Source organism: Mesocricetus auratus, unplaced genomic scaffold (assembly GCF_017639785.1).
Source record: "Mesocricetus auratus isolate SY011 unplaced genomic scaffold, BCM_Maur_2.0 Super-Scaffold_100014, whole genome shotgun sequence".
Taxonomy (NCBI): Eukaryota; Metazoa; Chordata; class Mammalia; order Rodentia; family Cricetidae; genus Mesocricetus; species Mesocricetus auratus.
This window is the reverse complement of record NW_024429197.1, coordinates 9,193,034-9,205,149: the sequence shown is the minus strand read 5'-3', so window position 1 is coordinate 9,205,149 and position 12,116 is coordinate 9,193,034. Positions and strand designations below refer to the sequence as shown.

Genomic DNA, 12,116 nt, shown 5'->3' with positions numbered 1-12,116 from the left:
GGCATGTGCAGATTCCCAATTCTAAAGCAAAGACACATGGGTTCACTTTGGAGAAATCAACTTTATTTGGTGGAAAAGCATCTCTCATGTAAAATAAACATCCATCTAGACCTGGTCTGGGAAAGCGTTTTGAAGGACCCAGGGAGACAGGTATGCCCCAGATCTGAGGATAGGTTAGGGGAGATCTATATCACAGAGGAGGGCCACTTTCCTTCCACTCCAGTGGACAGGAGCAGACTGTGGAATGGGATCAGTTTGGAGTAAAGCCAAGGACACGCACTTCTAACCCCTCACACAGACCCCTTGCGCATGCTGTCTTAGACATGTCAGAGTCTGGGGAGGAAGCAGTCCTCAGGGTCAGAGGTCAGGAACCAGACACTAGCCAGGGTCAGAGGTCAGGAGGTTGGCGGCTGCTCTCTGGGGTCAATGGAAAAACCTGGGAGGGCTCCTCAGGGTCAGAAGGCAGGGGCTGTGGAGACTGACTCCTGGAGTCAGAGGTTGGGACTGGGGAGTTGTTGGGGGCCCGTATCCCTCCCCAGGTGCTCAGGCCCTCTGAGTACAGCTCCTGGTTCTGTTCCTTCCACCGGCGGAACTTTGCTCCGGTGAGCTCAGGGTCACCCAACACTTCTTCCAGGGCCTGCAGTTCCTGCAGCTTTGCCTGAGGTGAGAGTAGGGGTCACAGCTCTATGGTCACCCAAGGCAGGACAGGACCCAGAACTAACTCTTAACGCCCTGTGCCCAGCACCAGGATACCCTGGTCCAAGAGTCGGGTGAGTATCTGATCTCTGCCCACAGAACCTTCTAGAACTTGGCTCAGGACACAGTTGAGCCTCCAGTGGAATATGGAGACCAGAACTGGTCCTCGGAATCAGAAAGCCAGGGCTAGAGTCTTCAGTCTAGAGCTCGCAGTAGAGTTGGGAGCCTCATCTTCCCCATGCCCGGTGCTCCCAGCTCACCTTGAGCGTGCTCTGTAGTGTCCGCACACGGTGTACTCGCTCATTGAGATGAGGGTCGCGGTTGCGACGCATGAAAGAGCTCCGCCACTGCTCATGGGTCAGGGGCTGTGGCTGCCCCAGCAGGGACACACCACCCCGCCTCAGCCCCTGCACCATCCCTTCCAGCACCCTGTCACTGCTATCTGTGGGAGTAGGAAGCAGGTTGAGAACACACAAACATGATCAGGCCACCTCTGCAGCCCAGTGCTCTGCTCCCAGGGTAGCACCTGCTGAAGAGCCAATGGACGTCCTCGGACTCTGCAAGGGTGAAGCCATGGGTGATGTGTCACTCCAAGTTGGCGCTGGGCCAGGCTGTGTCAAGGCAGAAGGAGAGGATTAGCCGCAGCCCCCCATGTCCTGCTATCCAGCCCCTACCTTATCTGAAGCGACTCTACTCACTGAAGCTGAGCGGGACCCGGCCTCCTCATCGGGGTCTTCCGCTTCTGTCTCACTGTAGCAATCTAGGGTGAGGAGTTGGAGAACCACTGAGTGGCTTTGGAGAGGCCAGGAAGAGGGCCAGGGGATTTGAGTTCCATCCAGCACCCGGCCTGGGAAAGGCAGGAACTCAGTGACGGCTGGGCCCCTTCTTCCACTCTGTGACACACTCACCTTCCTTTCTGGCAGAGGGCGCCCGGCCTGGAGTCTGGTACTTGGAAATGCAGGTAATGAGATGACGTACCCACCTGGAGGGGAGCATGTGGGTCACAAGGCTTCCGTTCACTCCAGCCCACTTACATCTCAGCTTTTCACCCTCTACCTACATCTCCTTTTTCTTTTTCCCCTGAACCTTTTTGTATGGTGCTAGAGCCTGAGTGTAAGGAAGTGTTCTACACTGAGCTATACCCTCTGACCTCCTTCCTGTTTTTTGAGACAGTGTCCTACTCCATTGCTCTGGTTGACCTGAAACTCACAATGTAGCCCAGGCTGTTCTTTTTTTGGGAGGTTTTTACGAGACAGGGTTTCTCTGTATTGTTTTGGAGGCTGTAGGACCAGCCCGGCCTCGAACTCACAGAGATCTGCCTGCCTCCCAAGTGCTGGGATTAAAGGCGTGCGCCACCACCTCCCGGCCAGCCCAGGCTGTTCTTATCCTTGCAATCTTCCTGCCTTTGCTTCCTAAGTGTTGGAATTAGAGGGTTGAGTCACCATGTCCCAGATCCACAGATCTGACCTTCAGAGAGCACCTGAGGTAGGAATTCTCCTTTGTCCATTCTGAAGATGATGAAACTGCGGCTTTCCCAGGACTGGGGTTTGAGTCCCCTGAGCCCAGCTCTTAAGCACAAGGAGGCTGGGGACTACGTGGGAGCAGGAAGAGGGAGTGACACTCACATGCTCAGATCAGACAGGGTCTCAGCAGCAAAGACGAAGGGCTTATACACGTCATGGGTCAGCTGGAACACACTGCCAGCAGGCAGAAAGAAGTCACAGTCCCCTCTGGGCAACCCCATCCAGAACCCAGAGACAGGCTAGGTCAGGAATCCCCACCACCTGCAACATGTCCACCCCACCCCTCCCTCCCTCTCTCTTTTTTCTCCCCATCCCATCCCATTCCAATACTTAACTATTTTTTTCTTCTGGTCATGTCCACTCTCCAGACTGTAGTTCGAGAGGTTGATAAGCCCTTCGGCCTTTTCATCCTAGGGGAATCACAGCGCGAGGGTCAACACAGGGCCCCAGGGAAGCATGAAGCCCAGGTCAGCATGGGAGCCAAGTTCTCAAGACTCAGCCAGCTCCTTAGTTACCTCTCTGAGTTTCTGGAGCTCAGGGAAAGAGGTGTGGCCAAAGGGCACCTCTGAGCAGGGAAAAGAGAGCAAAGGTATCCAGAAAACCAGCCAAAGGGAGGAGCCTGCTCAGACAGGCCCTCCTCCAGGAGCCGCTTTGTGTCCCAAAGCCTTTTCCTTCCTGGTTTTCCTTTTTCCCTTTCAACTCACAAACATCCAAACACGGCTTTCCAAAGAAGCTTCTAGACTCCTTGGACTAGATCAGACGCCGCTGCTGGGCTCCCACACATTGCCTGGGATTCCCTCCATCCTAGCACATGGCCCATTCTTTTTTTTTTTTTTTTTTTTTGGTTTTTCGAGACAGGGTTTCTCTGTATTGTTTTGGAGGCTGTCCTGGAACTCCCCCTTGTAGACCAGGCTGGCCTTGAACTCACAGAGATCCTCCTGCATCTGCTTCCCGAGTGCTGGGATTAAAGGCGTGCGCCACCAACGCCCAGCCGGCCCATTCTCTTAAAGGATGTATTCAGTCCTTTCTCCCATGGGCCTCTAGTTACAAGAGGGGCAGGGACTATCCAAATGTCCCCTGTGTCCCCGGGCTCTAGCTCAGAGGTGGGTCCAGTAAGAACCTGGATGTCTACTGAGAGAGTACGTGATTGAGTGGCCGTCACTAGGAAGGATAGAATAGCAGAAGAGAGGAGAGGTAGGGAGGATAAAAATGATTTTCCCTACACTTGCATGCTTTGCATTTATATATTTATTGTGCATGTCTGCCCACACATGCCACAAGATACATGGAGATCAGAGGACAACTTGTTAGACCATGTGGGTTATGGGTATGACACTCAAGTCATCAGACTTGGTGACATGCACCTTTACCTACTGGCCCTTTTTCTCTGAGACATGAATCTCACGCTGTTGTTTGGGCTGATGCATGTCTGTGCACCACTTGTGTCTGGTGTCCACGAAAGTCAGAGGAGGGCATCGGGTCCCTTAGAACTGGGGTTACACACAGAGAGTTGTGGGCTTCAACTGCAGAGCCAGCTTTCCAGTCCCCTACAACCTTCTCCACACGTGTGAGCTCATTTCTCCACCATGAGCCACCCCACCTCACAAATGGGAATACTAGAACCTAGGAAAGGATGGGGCTCCCCTGTGTAAAACATAAGAATGGTGGCCTTAGGTTACGTGCTACCCACGCAAGTGTTCATGGAGTCTCACCTGGGGTTGACGGTACCAGTAGAGGGTGTGTCCCTTGAGCACAAACCAGCAGCGGCGCCAGCGTGGGCCCATAAAGCCACCAAGTACCTTACGTAGCAGAAGCCAACCATCACAGTCTGGCAGGCCCAGCTCCCGGCAGGACACCCGCCGGCGGCTCAACCTCGCAGCCACACCTGCCCCAACACAGCAAAACACATACTGATCTGGGGCCAGCAAGTATCCTTCCCTAAGTCTACTTGCCCCCTTGGGAATCCCAGCAGAACTGTCTGAACTCATACTCTGGGCTCACAATGTCACGAATGTCCTCAGAGAAGCTGGGCATATAGCTTAGTGGTAGAGTGCACAGCTCTGCTCCTCTGTCTCTGTCTCTGTCTCTGTCTCTGTCTCTGTCTCTGTCTCTCTCTCTCTCTCTCTCTCTCTCTCTCAGTCACAAACAGACAGACACAGACACAGACACAGACACAGACACACACACACACACACACCATAAGAGACGAAACTGACGACCAGAGGGTACTTTCTCACAGTCTCAGAGCTAGCAAGAGGCCTAGACAAGAAGCAAGGGTCCGTGGTTCCAGAAAAGGCTGTTGCGTAGGAAGCATGTGTGTACATTGAGGGGTCCTGCCCAGCCCTCTAAAGGTTTCTAAGACCCCAACAAGTCAGGAGCACTCATACCTTTTGATTTCTTCCGATCAAGGATGGGACTCTGAAAAGACCATAAGAGCTTAGAGAAAGTTCTAGATTCAGAGCCCATGGCCCTCCTTGCTGAGACTTTGAGTTTACCTTGTCAGGGTGTCCTGAAGTCTTCGGAGGCTCTGCTATGTTTTCTGGAAGTGTGCCTGGGGCTTCAGGAGCAGTGGGCAGGGGCTTAGTGTCAAGGGAGGTAGAGTCTGTCAGACAGGGAAGAGAGAGGGAAAATCCATGAGCTTAGGCCCAGGCCTTCGGGCGGGAATGTCAGCATGGAGAGTTGGTAGGACACTCAGATGCCTTGTCCAGAGCATGTACTACCTTCTGGCACTGTGAAATTACCTGTACAGGCAGGGCTGGGTCCAGGACTTCCACCTGCAGACAAGCTGAAGGCAAAGAGATCTTCGGATGGAACCCTATGGAGAACAAGGAGACCTGAGATGAGGCCTGTAGTACCCACTTCAAGACATACCCAGAAGCTGGGCTTGGTGGCACACACACTCCTTTAATCCCACCACTTAGGAGGCAGAGGCAGGTGGATCCCAGTGAGTTTAAGGCCAGCCTGGTCTACAGAGTGAGTTTCAGGACAGTCAGAACTGTTATATGAGAAACCCTGTCTCAAAAACCAAAACATCAAAAAGACACACCCAGTAGACAGAGCTTGTTACCTGGGAGACTGTGGGGTCAGAGACGGAGATTGGCTTAGCAGGTGAGGGGAGTCCAGGGGTGTCTGCAAAACAGCCAGGAATAAAGTCACAGAGCTGGCCACGGGAGTGTGGAAGCAGGTGTGGAGGGGTGAGGGCAGGCACCTGTGAGGGGCTCTCAGGCACTGGAATCTTCTTCAGCACTAGGCTGACCCTTGCTGGCTCTCTCAGAAGCTCCCTCACCACGTTCTTGTAGGGCCAGCCCACCTGAGGGACAGGAACATTGAGTAGGAGGATCTTTTTTTTTTTTTTTGGTTTTTCGAGACAGGGTTTCTCTGTGGCTTTGGAGGCTGTCCTGGAACTAGCTCTTGTAGACCAGGCTGGTCTCGAACTCACAGAGATCCGCCTGCCTCTGCCTCCAAAGTGCTGGGATTAAAGGTGTGCACCACCACCACCCAGCTTGAGTAGGAGGTTCTTAAACTGCCCAGCAACTCTTCCCTTCAGGGAACCTCTGGAGCCCCTTTACCTGAGCCCTGTGGAGGTCAGGCTAGCACCCAAGTGAGATCTCACCCATCAACAGCCATCCTGAGACCCTCCTCAGGATGTTGGCTCATGTCATGTAAGGAAGCTCCCACAGCCCCGTCTTCGCAAGGGGCAAAGATCCCCTCAAGCCTCCTCAGTACCCCTCACCTCCATCTTGCCCATCTCCCTCACTCACCACCACCTGCTCATTGATCTGGACGATTTCATCTCCTGGCAGGAGCTGGGAGCTGGGGGGAGCCTAGTGTGAGAAACGGGGCCCAGAGAGCGAGGCCTGAAGCTGGAATGGCTGGCAGGTGGGAAGGCCTTCGGGGTAGACAGGGGTGGTGTGAGTGCCGGGGCTTTTACCTGGACACCTACCTGGGACACGAAGTGCAGGCAGTTGTTGGTGGTATGAATTTCTAGACTCTGCAGGGATAGGAGATAAGTCAAGTGGGGTTGAACAGAGCCAGTGGGCAAAACCTCACACTGGGCACCAGGTAGGCAGAATGGGAACAGAGCCTCAAGATGGCATTGTCCTAGCTGTGTAACTTTGGGCTTGTTTCCCCCCCCACAGACAGACAGACAGACAGACAGACACACACACACAGAGGCTGCCACCCATAGTGAAGCTGTGTCGCTGATTTCTGAGGTAGCAGAGTCTCAGAACTTGCCTGAAGGGACAACAGGGGACGACACGGGGCTGGGGAGCAGGGAGAGCAACTCTGGTTTTCTTAACTGGTCAAGTTTAAAGTGTAAGTGTTCCCTCCCTCTCTGTTAAGATGCCCCAGGGATGTCAGAGCAGGAATGTCACCTGGGCCACACTACATAGGCCCTTCTAGCTTGGGAAAGGTGCCCAGCAATGAGGAGACCCCAGGCAGCTCCTCTGAGTCTCCGATTAAACATCTCTACACAGCAGACTTGGCTCCTGGAGCATGTGCCAGGGCCAGGGGTCTGCGGGGGGAGGTGAGAGGTTCACACTCACTGAAGGGTCGTCCAGCTGCACCTGCTCCAGCACAGCTGTCTGCTGCAGCAGCTCCTCTGGACTGCAGCTCAGGATGTTGTGACAGATCCCGGCCACGTGGCTGCACTGGGGGAGGAGGGCAGGCTGTCTGGCTGAGTCCGAGTCCATGCCCTGCACCTCCCCACCCAGCCCCGAGACTCACAATCCTCAGAATGTTGCTTTTCTTCTCAGCCTCTGGGCAGTCCTGAAAGCAGAGAGCATGGGGCCCCCTTTAGAAAGGACTGGGGGCCGCTTTCTCCTGAGGACACAGGGTGGGGGTGAGAAGGGCCTTTGATAGTCCTCACTTGCTTTCTCTACACGGGTCTCCTTGCCAGAACTATAATGGTCTCAGGGTTTCAACTCCAAGGTTTCATTCCTCTGACATGACACCTGACTCAACAATAACTACACATGCACTCTCCCATCACCCTTCCCGAATGTTACCTGAGCTTCTGCCAGGGACATCCCAGGGCCCACCCCATTGCCTGTTACCCCATACCCAGAGGCAGAGCTTCTCCTATTTTTGCTCTCCCCTCCCCCAGCTCTCACAACCAATCTTGGTCTGATTCACGGGTTATAAAAAGCTCTGGGTCCTGGAATGACCTGGCCCTTGTCCTCCTACCTCCTGCAAGACCTGGCCCAGCTCCCCGCACAACACGCCAATCTCTTGGCAAGCAGAGAAGTCATTTAAGTGTGAGAAGAGGTACCTGGCAGGAAAGACAATTAAGACACTGTGTTGGATATAATTCCTCACCTGAGAACTGGAGACAACCCCTACCTTGATGGTTCGGCTCAGCACAGGACTTTCTTGTCCTGCATGTGCTAGGTCCCGTTGTAGGCACCAGGGAGACAGCCATTAAGCAGACAGTTATATTACTAATGATTTAACTTCAACTTTTCTGAGGATTACAAATGAGCTGTAAGTGTGACACACAGACAAGGCGTCCCTGAGGAGGTGACATTTGAGGCAGGACATAGAGGACAGACAAGTGCCAGAGAAGGGGAAGCTCTCCATCCAATAGCTGTTGAGGGACCATGGAGATTGGTCATCAGTGGTAAAGGTGCCTGCCTCCAAATCTGGAGGCCCGAGTTCAATATCCAGGACCCTCATGGTGGAAGGCAAGAACTGACTCTTACAAGGGATGAACTGACCTTTGCATACATTCCTATGCCCCCATAACACACACACACACACACACACACACACACACACACACACACACACACACACACACACACACACGTCAAACAAGCAGCCATAAACTCAACTGTTGGTAACACCATTGAATGACAAGCTCCAGGGTGGGGTGGGAAGCAAGGTGGCCCAGCGTCCCTGCACAGACAGACTCTTTGATTTGCTCTGACATATCTGATCAAGAGTCACAATAAGAAGAGTCACTAGTTACCCCATCCCTGGTACCTGTTGAGCCAGGAGAGAAGGGCATGGGCCTCCCTCACCAGCTCTACAGCAGCAGCGAGGACATCAGTAGGGGTCTCAGCACAGCCTCCCAGACGGTCATGGGCCAAGCTCTGGAAGGCCTGGGTCCTTTCCAGCAGCCTCTGAGCCAGGCTCTGCAGATTCTCTGTCTGTAGCTTGGAGCCCTGCATCAAAAATGGGCATATCGGCAGACACCCACAGCTAAACAGTGAACTGAACTCCTGGGACCCAGTGACAGAGAGGGAGGAGTGATGAGCAAACGGGTCAAGACTGGGCTGGTTTAACCCACAGAGACAGCTGATCTGAACAAGGGGGAGCTCTTGGATCCCAGACTGATGGCTGAGAGGCCAGCATGGGACTAATCCAGACCCCCGAATGTGGGTGTCAGTGAGGAGGCCTAGGCAATCTATGGGGCCTTGGGTGGTAGCTCAGTATTTATCTCTGGCATACAAATGGACTTTGGGCGCCCATCCCACAATGAGGGACGCTCTCTCAGCCTGGACTCTTGGGGAAGAGCCTAGGCCCTGCTCTAAATGAAATGACAGACTTTGGAGATGCCCCTGGAGAAGGGAGTGAGGATTGGGTGGGGGGGATGGGTAGGCTGGGGGGATGGGGGAAGAGGGGAGGGAGAGGGAGCTGGGACTGACATGTGAAACAAGCTTGTTTCTAATTTAAATTTAAAAATGATATAAAAATGGGCATATTACTGCCCCCACAACAGCCAGCCCACATGGGCAAACCCCTAGACTGGTGGCTGCTACAACCAGCGTGGAGATGCTACGGCCTTGTGGCCAGAGCTCACTCACCAGGGCCCGGAGCTGTTCTACTCCATCTAGAATGAGCTCCTGGTGGCCCAAAGGCCGCATGGTCAGAGCCTGGAGGCTTTGGGGACAGAGCTGCAGCAGGTACTTTCCAGGCAGCTTCCAGTCTTCGAAGGGGTAGTCCTGCAGAGCATCATCAAGGCCTGGAGCAAGGGGTCAGCGTGGGGAGACAGGTGTCATTACCGGCTTCATCACATCAGAGCCCTTCCCCCTCCCACCTGTCCCTAATGACAACCCTGAGACCCGAGTTGGCTTCTGCCCTTCTCGCAGCTGATGCTACTGAGTTGAGAACCATATACAGCAGCGACTCTGGCAAGTGTGTACAACCTACTGACATTGCCATCCACCAAATTCACGCTCAAATAAATACCGTGCAATCCAGTTACCAGGAAACAAAACAGAACAAAGGGGCTATCGAGCGGTTTCGGTGGTTAAGAACAACAGCACTGCTCTTGCAGAGGGTCTGAGCTTGTTCTACCCAGGACCCATATGCCAACCACCTGGAGTCAGGGAGACCTAAGCAGGACCGCACACTTAAGATACCTACTAGTTCTGTGCTTAAATATCTTCACTTATAAAACAGAAGAGATAGGGCAGGGCGGTGGTGGCACACGACTTTAGTTTCAACACGCACGAGAGGCAGAGGCAGGTGGATCTCTGTGAGTTCAAGGCCAGCCTGGTTCAGTGGTTAAGAGCACTTACTGTTCTTACAGAGGACCCTGGTTCAGTTCCTAGCACCCACATGGTAGCTCATAACTGTTCACAAGCACACTTAAGGTGCACATAGATACATGCAGGCAAAACACTCATACACATAAAGTAAATAAAAGTTTAAAAATAAAACGGCGACAACGAAAGCACTTGCCTTCTAACCATGTGTGTTCGATAATTGATGTGTGCCAAACACTTGGTTCATAGTCAGGAAGTAACAGCCATCACATTGTTGCCAGGCTGTCTACTGTGGCCGTACGTTGTGTGAGGTTATGCTTTAAGAACTTTACCCAGTCGAGTGTGGTGGCACACGCCTTTAATCCCAGTACTTGGAATGCAGAGACTGGGGGATCCCTGAGCTCGAGGGCAGCCTGGTCTACAGAGTGAGTTATAGGAGAGCCAGAGCTACACAGAGAAACAATGCCTGTCTCAAAAACACATAAAGAAATAAAACGAACTCTACCCATATTAGCATTCCTGGAAGGTGGGGACTACACATCATCCCTGATACTCAACTGTGAAAGCCTAGAGAGACAGTGGCTTGCTCACGCTTTGGAAGAAAGCCTCCCACCCCACCAGGCCTGACTGTCACTGGGGAATGTGTGTGGTCATTAGGTGTTCCTCATCCTTCCTGAGGCAAGAGTCCTGACTGGGAGCTCAATAAGCCAGGGTTATTTGAACAACTTCCTTCCCATGTTGGGTTGACTCCCTCCCTCCCAGAAGACACCAACATTGAGCTACACATGCCAGTCACACAAACATGGTCACATTTTGTCTAGTTCATGAATAGAGAAACTGAGACCTGTGGTCACAGACCTGCTGGCCTGGGCTCCAGTCTGCGAGTATGACGCAGTTGTCCGGGGCTGCTCACACTGAAAAACGCCTCCAGAAGGCTCCGGCTGCCTCTGTGAGAGCAACACTGGCCTCCCCACTCCCGCTACAGCCACAAAGGCCTTACTTCTCTGAGTCTGCTGTGTTTGTATCTCTTGGTGGCCTGGGGAGTGACCTTCCCTCCGATGGAAACCCCAGGGTGGGGCCGTGTCACCCCTTCAGAATGGCTGGGGCTTCTGCTTCTCTCACTGACAAGCTCAGGCTGAGGAGAGGGGAAACCGACACCAGGGCCGGCCCAGTTCCAACACTGAACAAATCACTCCCTGGCTGTGTGTTTGTTTGTACTTTTAAAAAAAAATGGGCTTAACAAACAGCTCACAGGGCCCTGGGGCACAGGGAAGATGACGGAGATAAAGGGGGCGTGGGCCACCAGGGCCACCCTGGTTAGCTTAGTACTGCACCTGCCGGTCGCCACCCTGGCGGGCGCTTGAACACACAAAAACAGAGAGAGACCTCTTCTTGCGTCTCAGTGCCTCAGATGTCTCCCGGCCTATCCCGTCAACACGGTGTCTATTCAGAGGATTCCGGCACTCTGGTTCACGGCAGACGGTAGACGCTCTATAAATACCTGTTGACTAATAGACTCGGCGGCAGGTTCGTTCTCCTTTTTCCTCTCCCTATTTTCTGCCCAAGGAACACCACACTATACCCTTCAAGTCCACCTCTGCCCCCGGCTCACCAACCTCTCAGCCAAGCTGCCACCTTCGCGGGGGTCCAGGCCTCCACCGGCTCCATGCTGAGCTCTGCCCGCAGTGTCCAGCCCCTGCAGGAATTTCCGCTCCCAGATGGAGCCCGGAGCCCGCCGGGCTGGGCCAGGGCGGGGCCGCCGCATACCTGGGCCCACGTGGCCACCCAGGTGAGGGACGGCGACTGCCATTGGCCCACCGTCTGTCTTCCGCCTGCCCGGCCCCTTTAGCATCCTAGGACTTTGGCAGCTAGCTCCAGAGCTGACGCCACGGGGGTGTGACTCGGACAGTCCGGAAATGATTGAGATTCGGTCCAAAACTGGCTTCCTCATGAGGATCCCTGTGAGCTTGACGTTAGCCGGGTCTACACAGCTGATTTCCAGGCTAGCCAGGGCCGTGTAGGGAGGCTTTGTTTAAAACAAAACAAACTGGCCCCTTATCTCAGCCAGGGATTCTGACTTCTCACCACCTACACAAGCGAGCCTGGTGTGTGGTTGGTGCAGAACAGCGCGTGGCTAGCCCTCCGCCCCCACCCCGGGGTCCCCGTGATATCTGTTATTGCCGTCTGGGGTTGTTGCACAGACGGTTGACCTGATGCTCACTTCTAGGGCATAACTGTCCTTGTCTCATGGGACATCTATGAATATTAAATGTTTAGAACAGGGGGTCATGGTGATTCTTGCTTGTAATTTCGGGACTCTAGGGGCTGAGGCAGTGTGAATGGCTCCAAGTTCAAGGAGGACCTGGGCTAGAGTGACTCCCTTTCAAAACCACAAAAATGAAAC

General features: G+C 53.7%; 1 protein-coding gene across 1 annotated transcript; it reads right to left on the bottom strand.

Moving 5' to 3' along the window:
- Positions 1–41: 41 nt before the first annotated feature.
- Positions 42–11,504, bottom strand: Cnksr1 (connector enhancer of kinase suppressor of Ras 1). Its single transcript, XM_040756394.1, has 21 exons — positions 11,329–11,504; positions 9,029–9,186; positions 8,205–8,386; positions 7,407–7,491; positions 6,948–6,989; positions 6,767–6,871; positions 6,163–6,210; positions 5,981–6,043; positions 5,428–5,529; positions 5,287–5,348; positions 4,961–5,034; positions 4,715–4,821; positions 4,607–4,637; positions 3,932–4,104; positions 2,550–2,629; positions 2,322–2,393; positions 1,605–1,678; positions 1,395–1,456; positions 1,223–1,307; positions 957–1,138; positions 42–658 (listed from the first exon to the last, which is right to left on the bottom strand). The coding sequence occupies exons 1-21, from the start codon at positions 11,378–11,380 to the stop codon at positions 389–391; spliced, it is 2,109 nt and encodes a 702-aa protein (XP_040612328.1). The 5' UTR covers positions 11,381–11,504; the 3' UTR covers positions 42–388.
- Between the last annotated feature and the right edge of the window lie 612 nt (positions 11,505–12,116).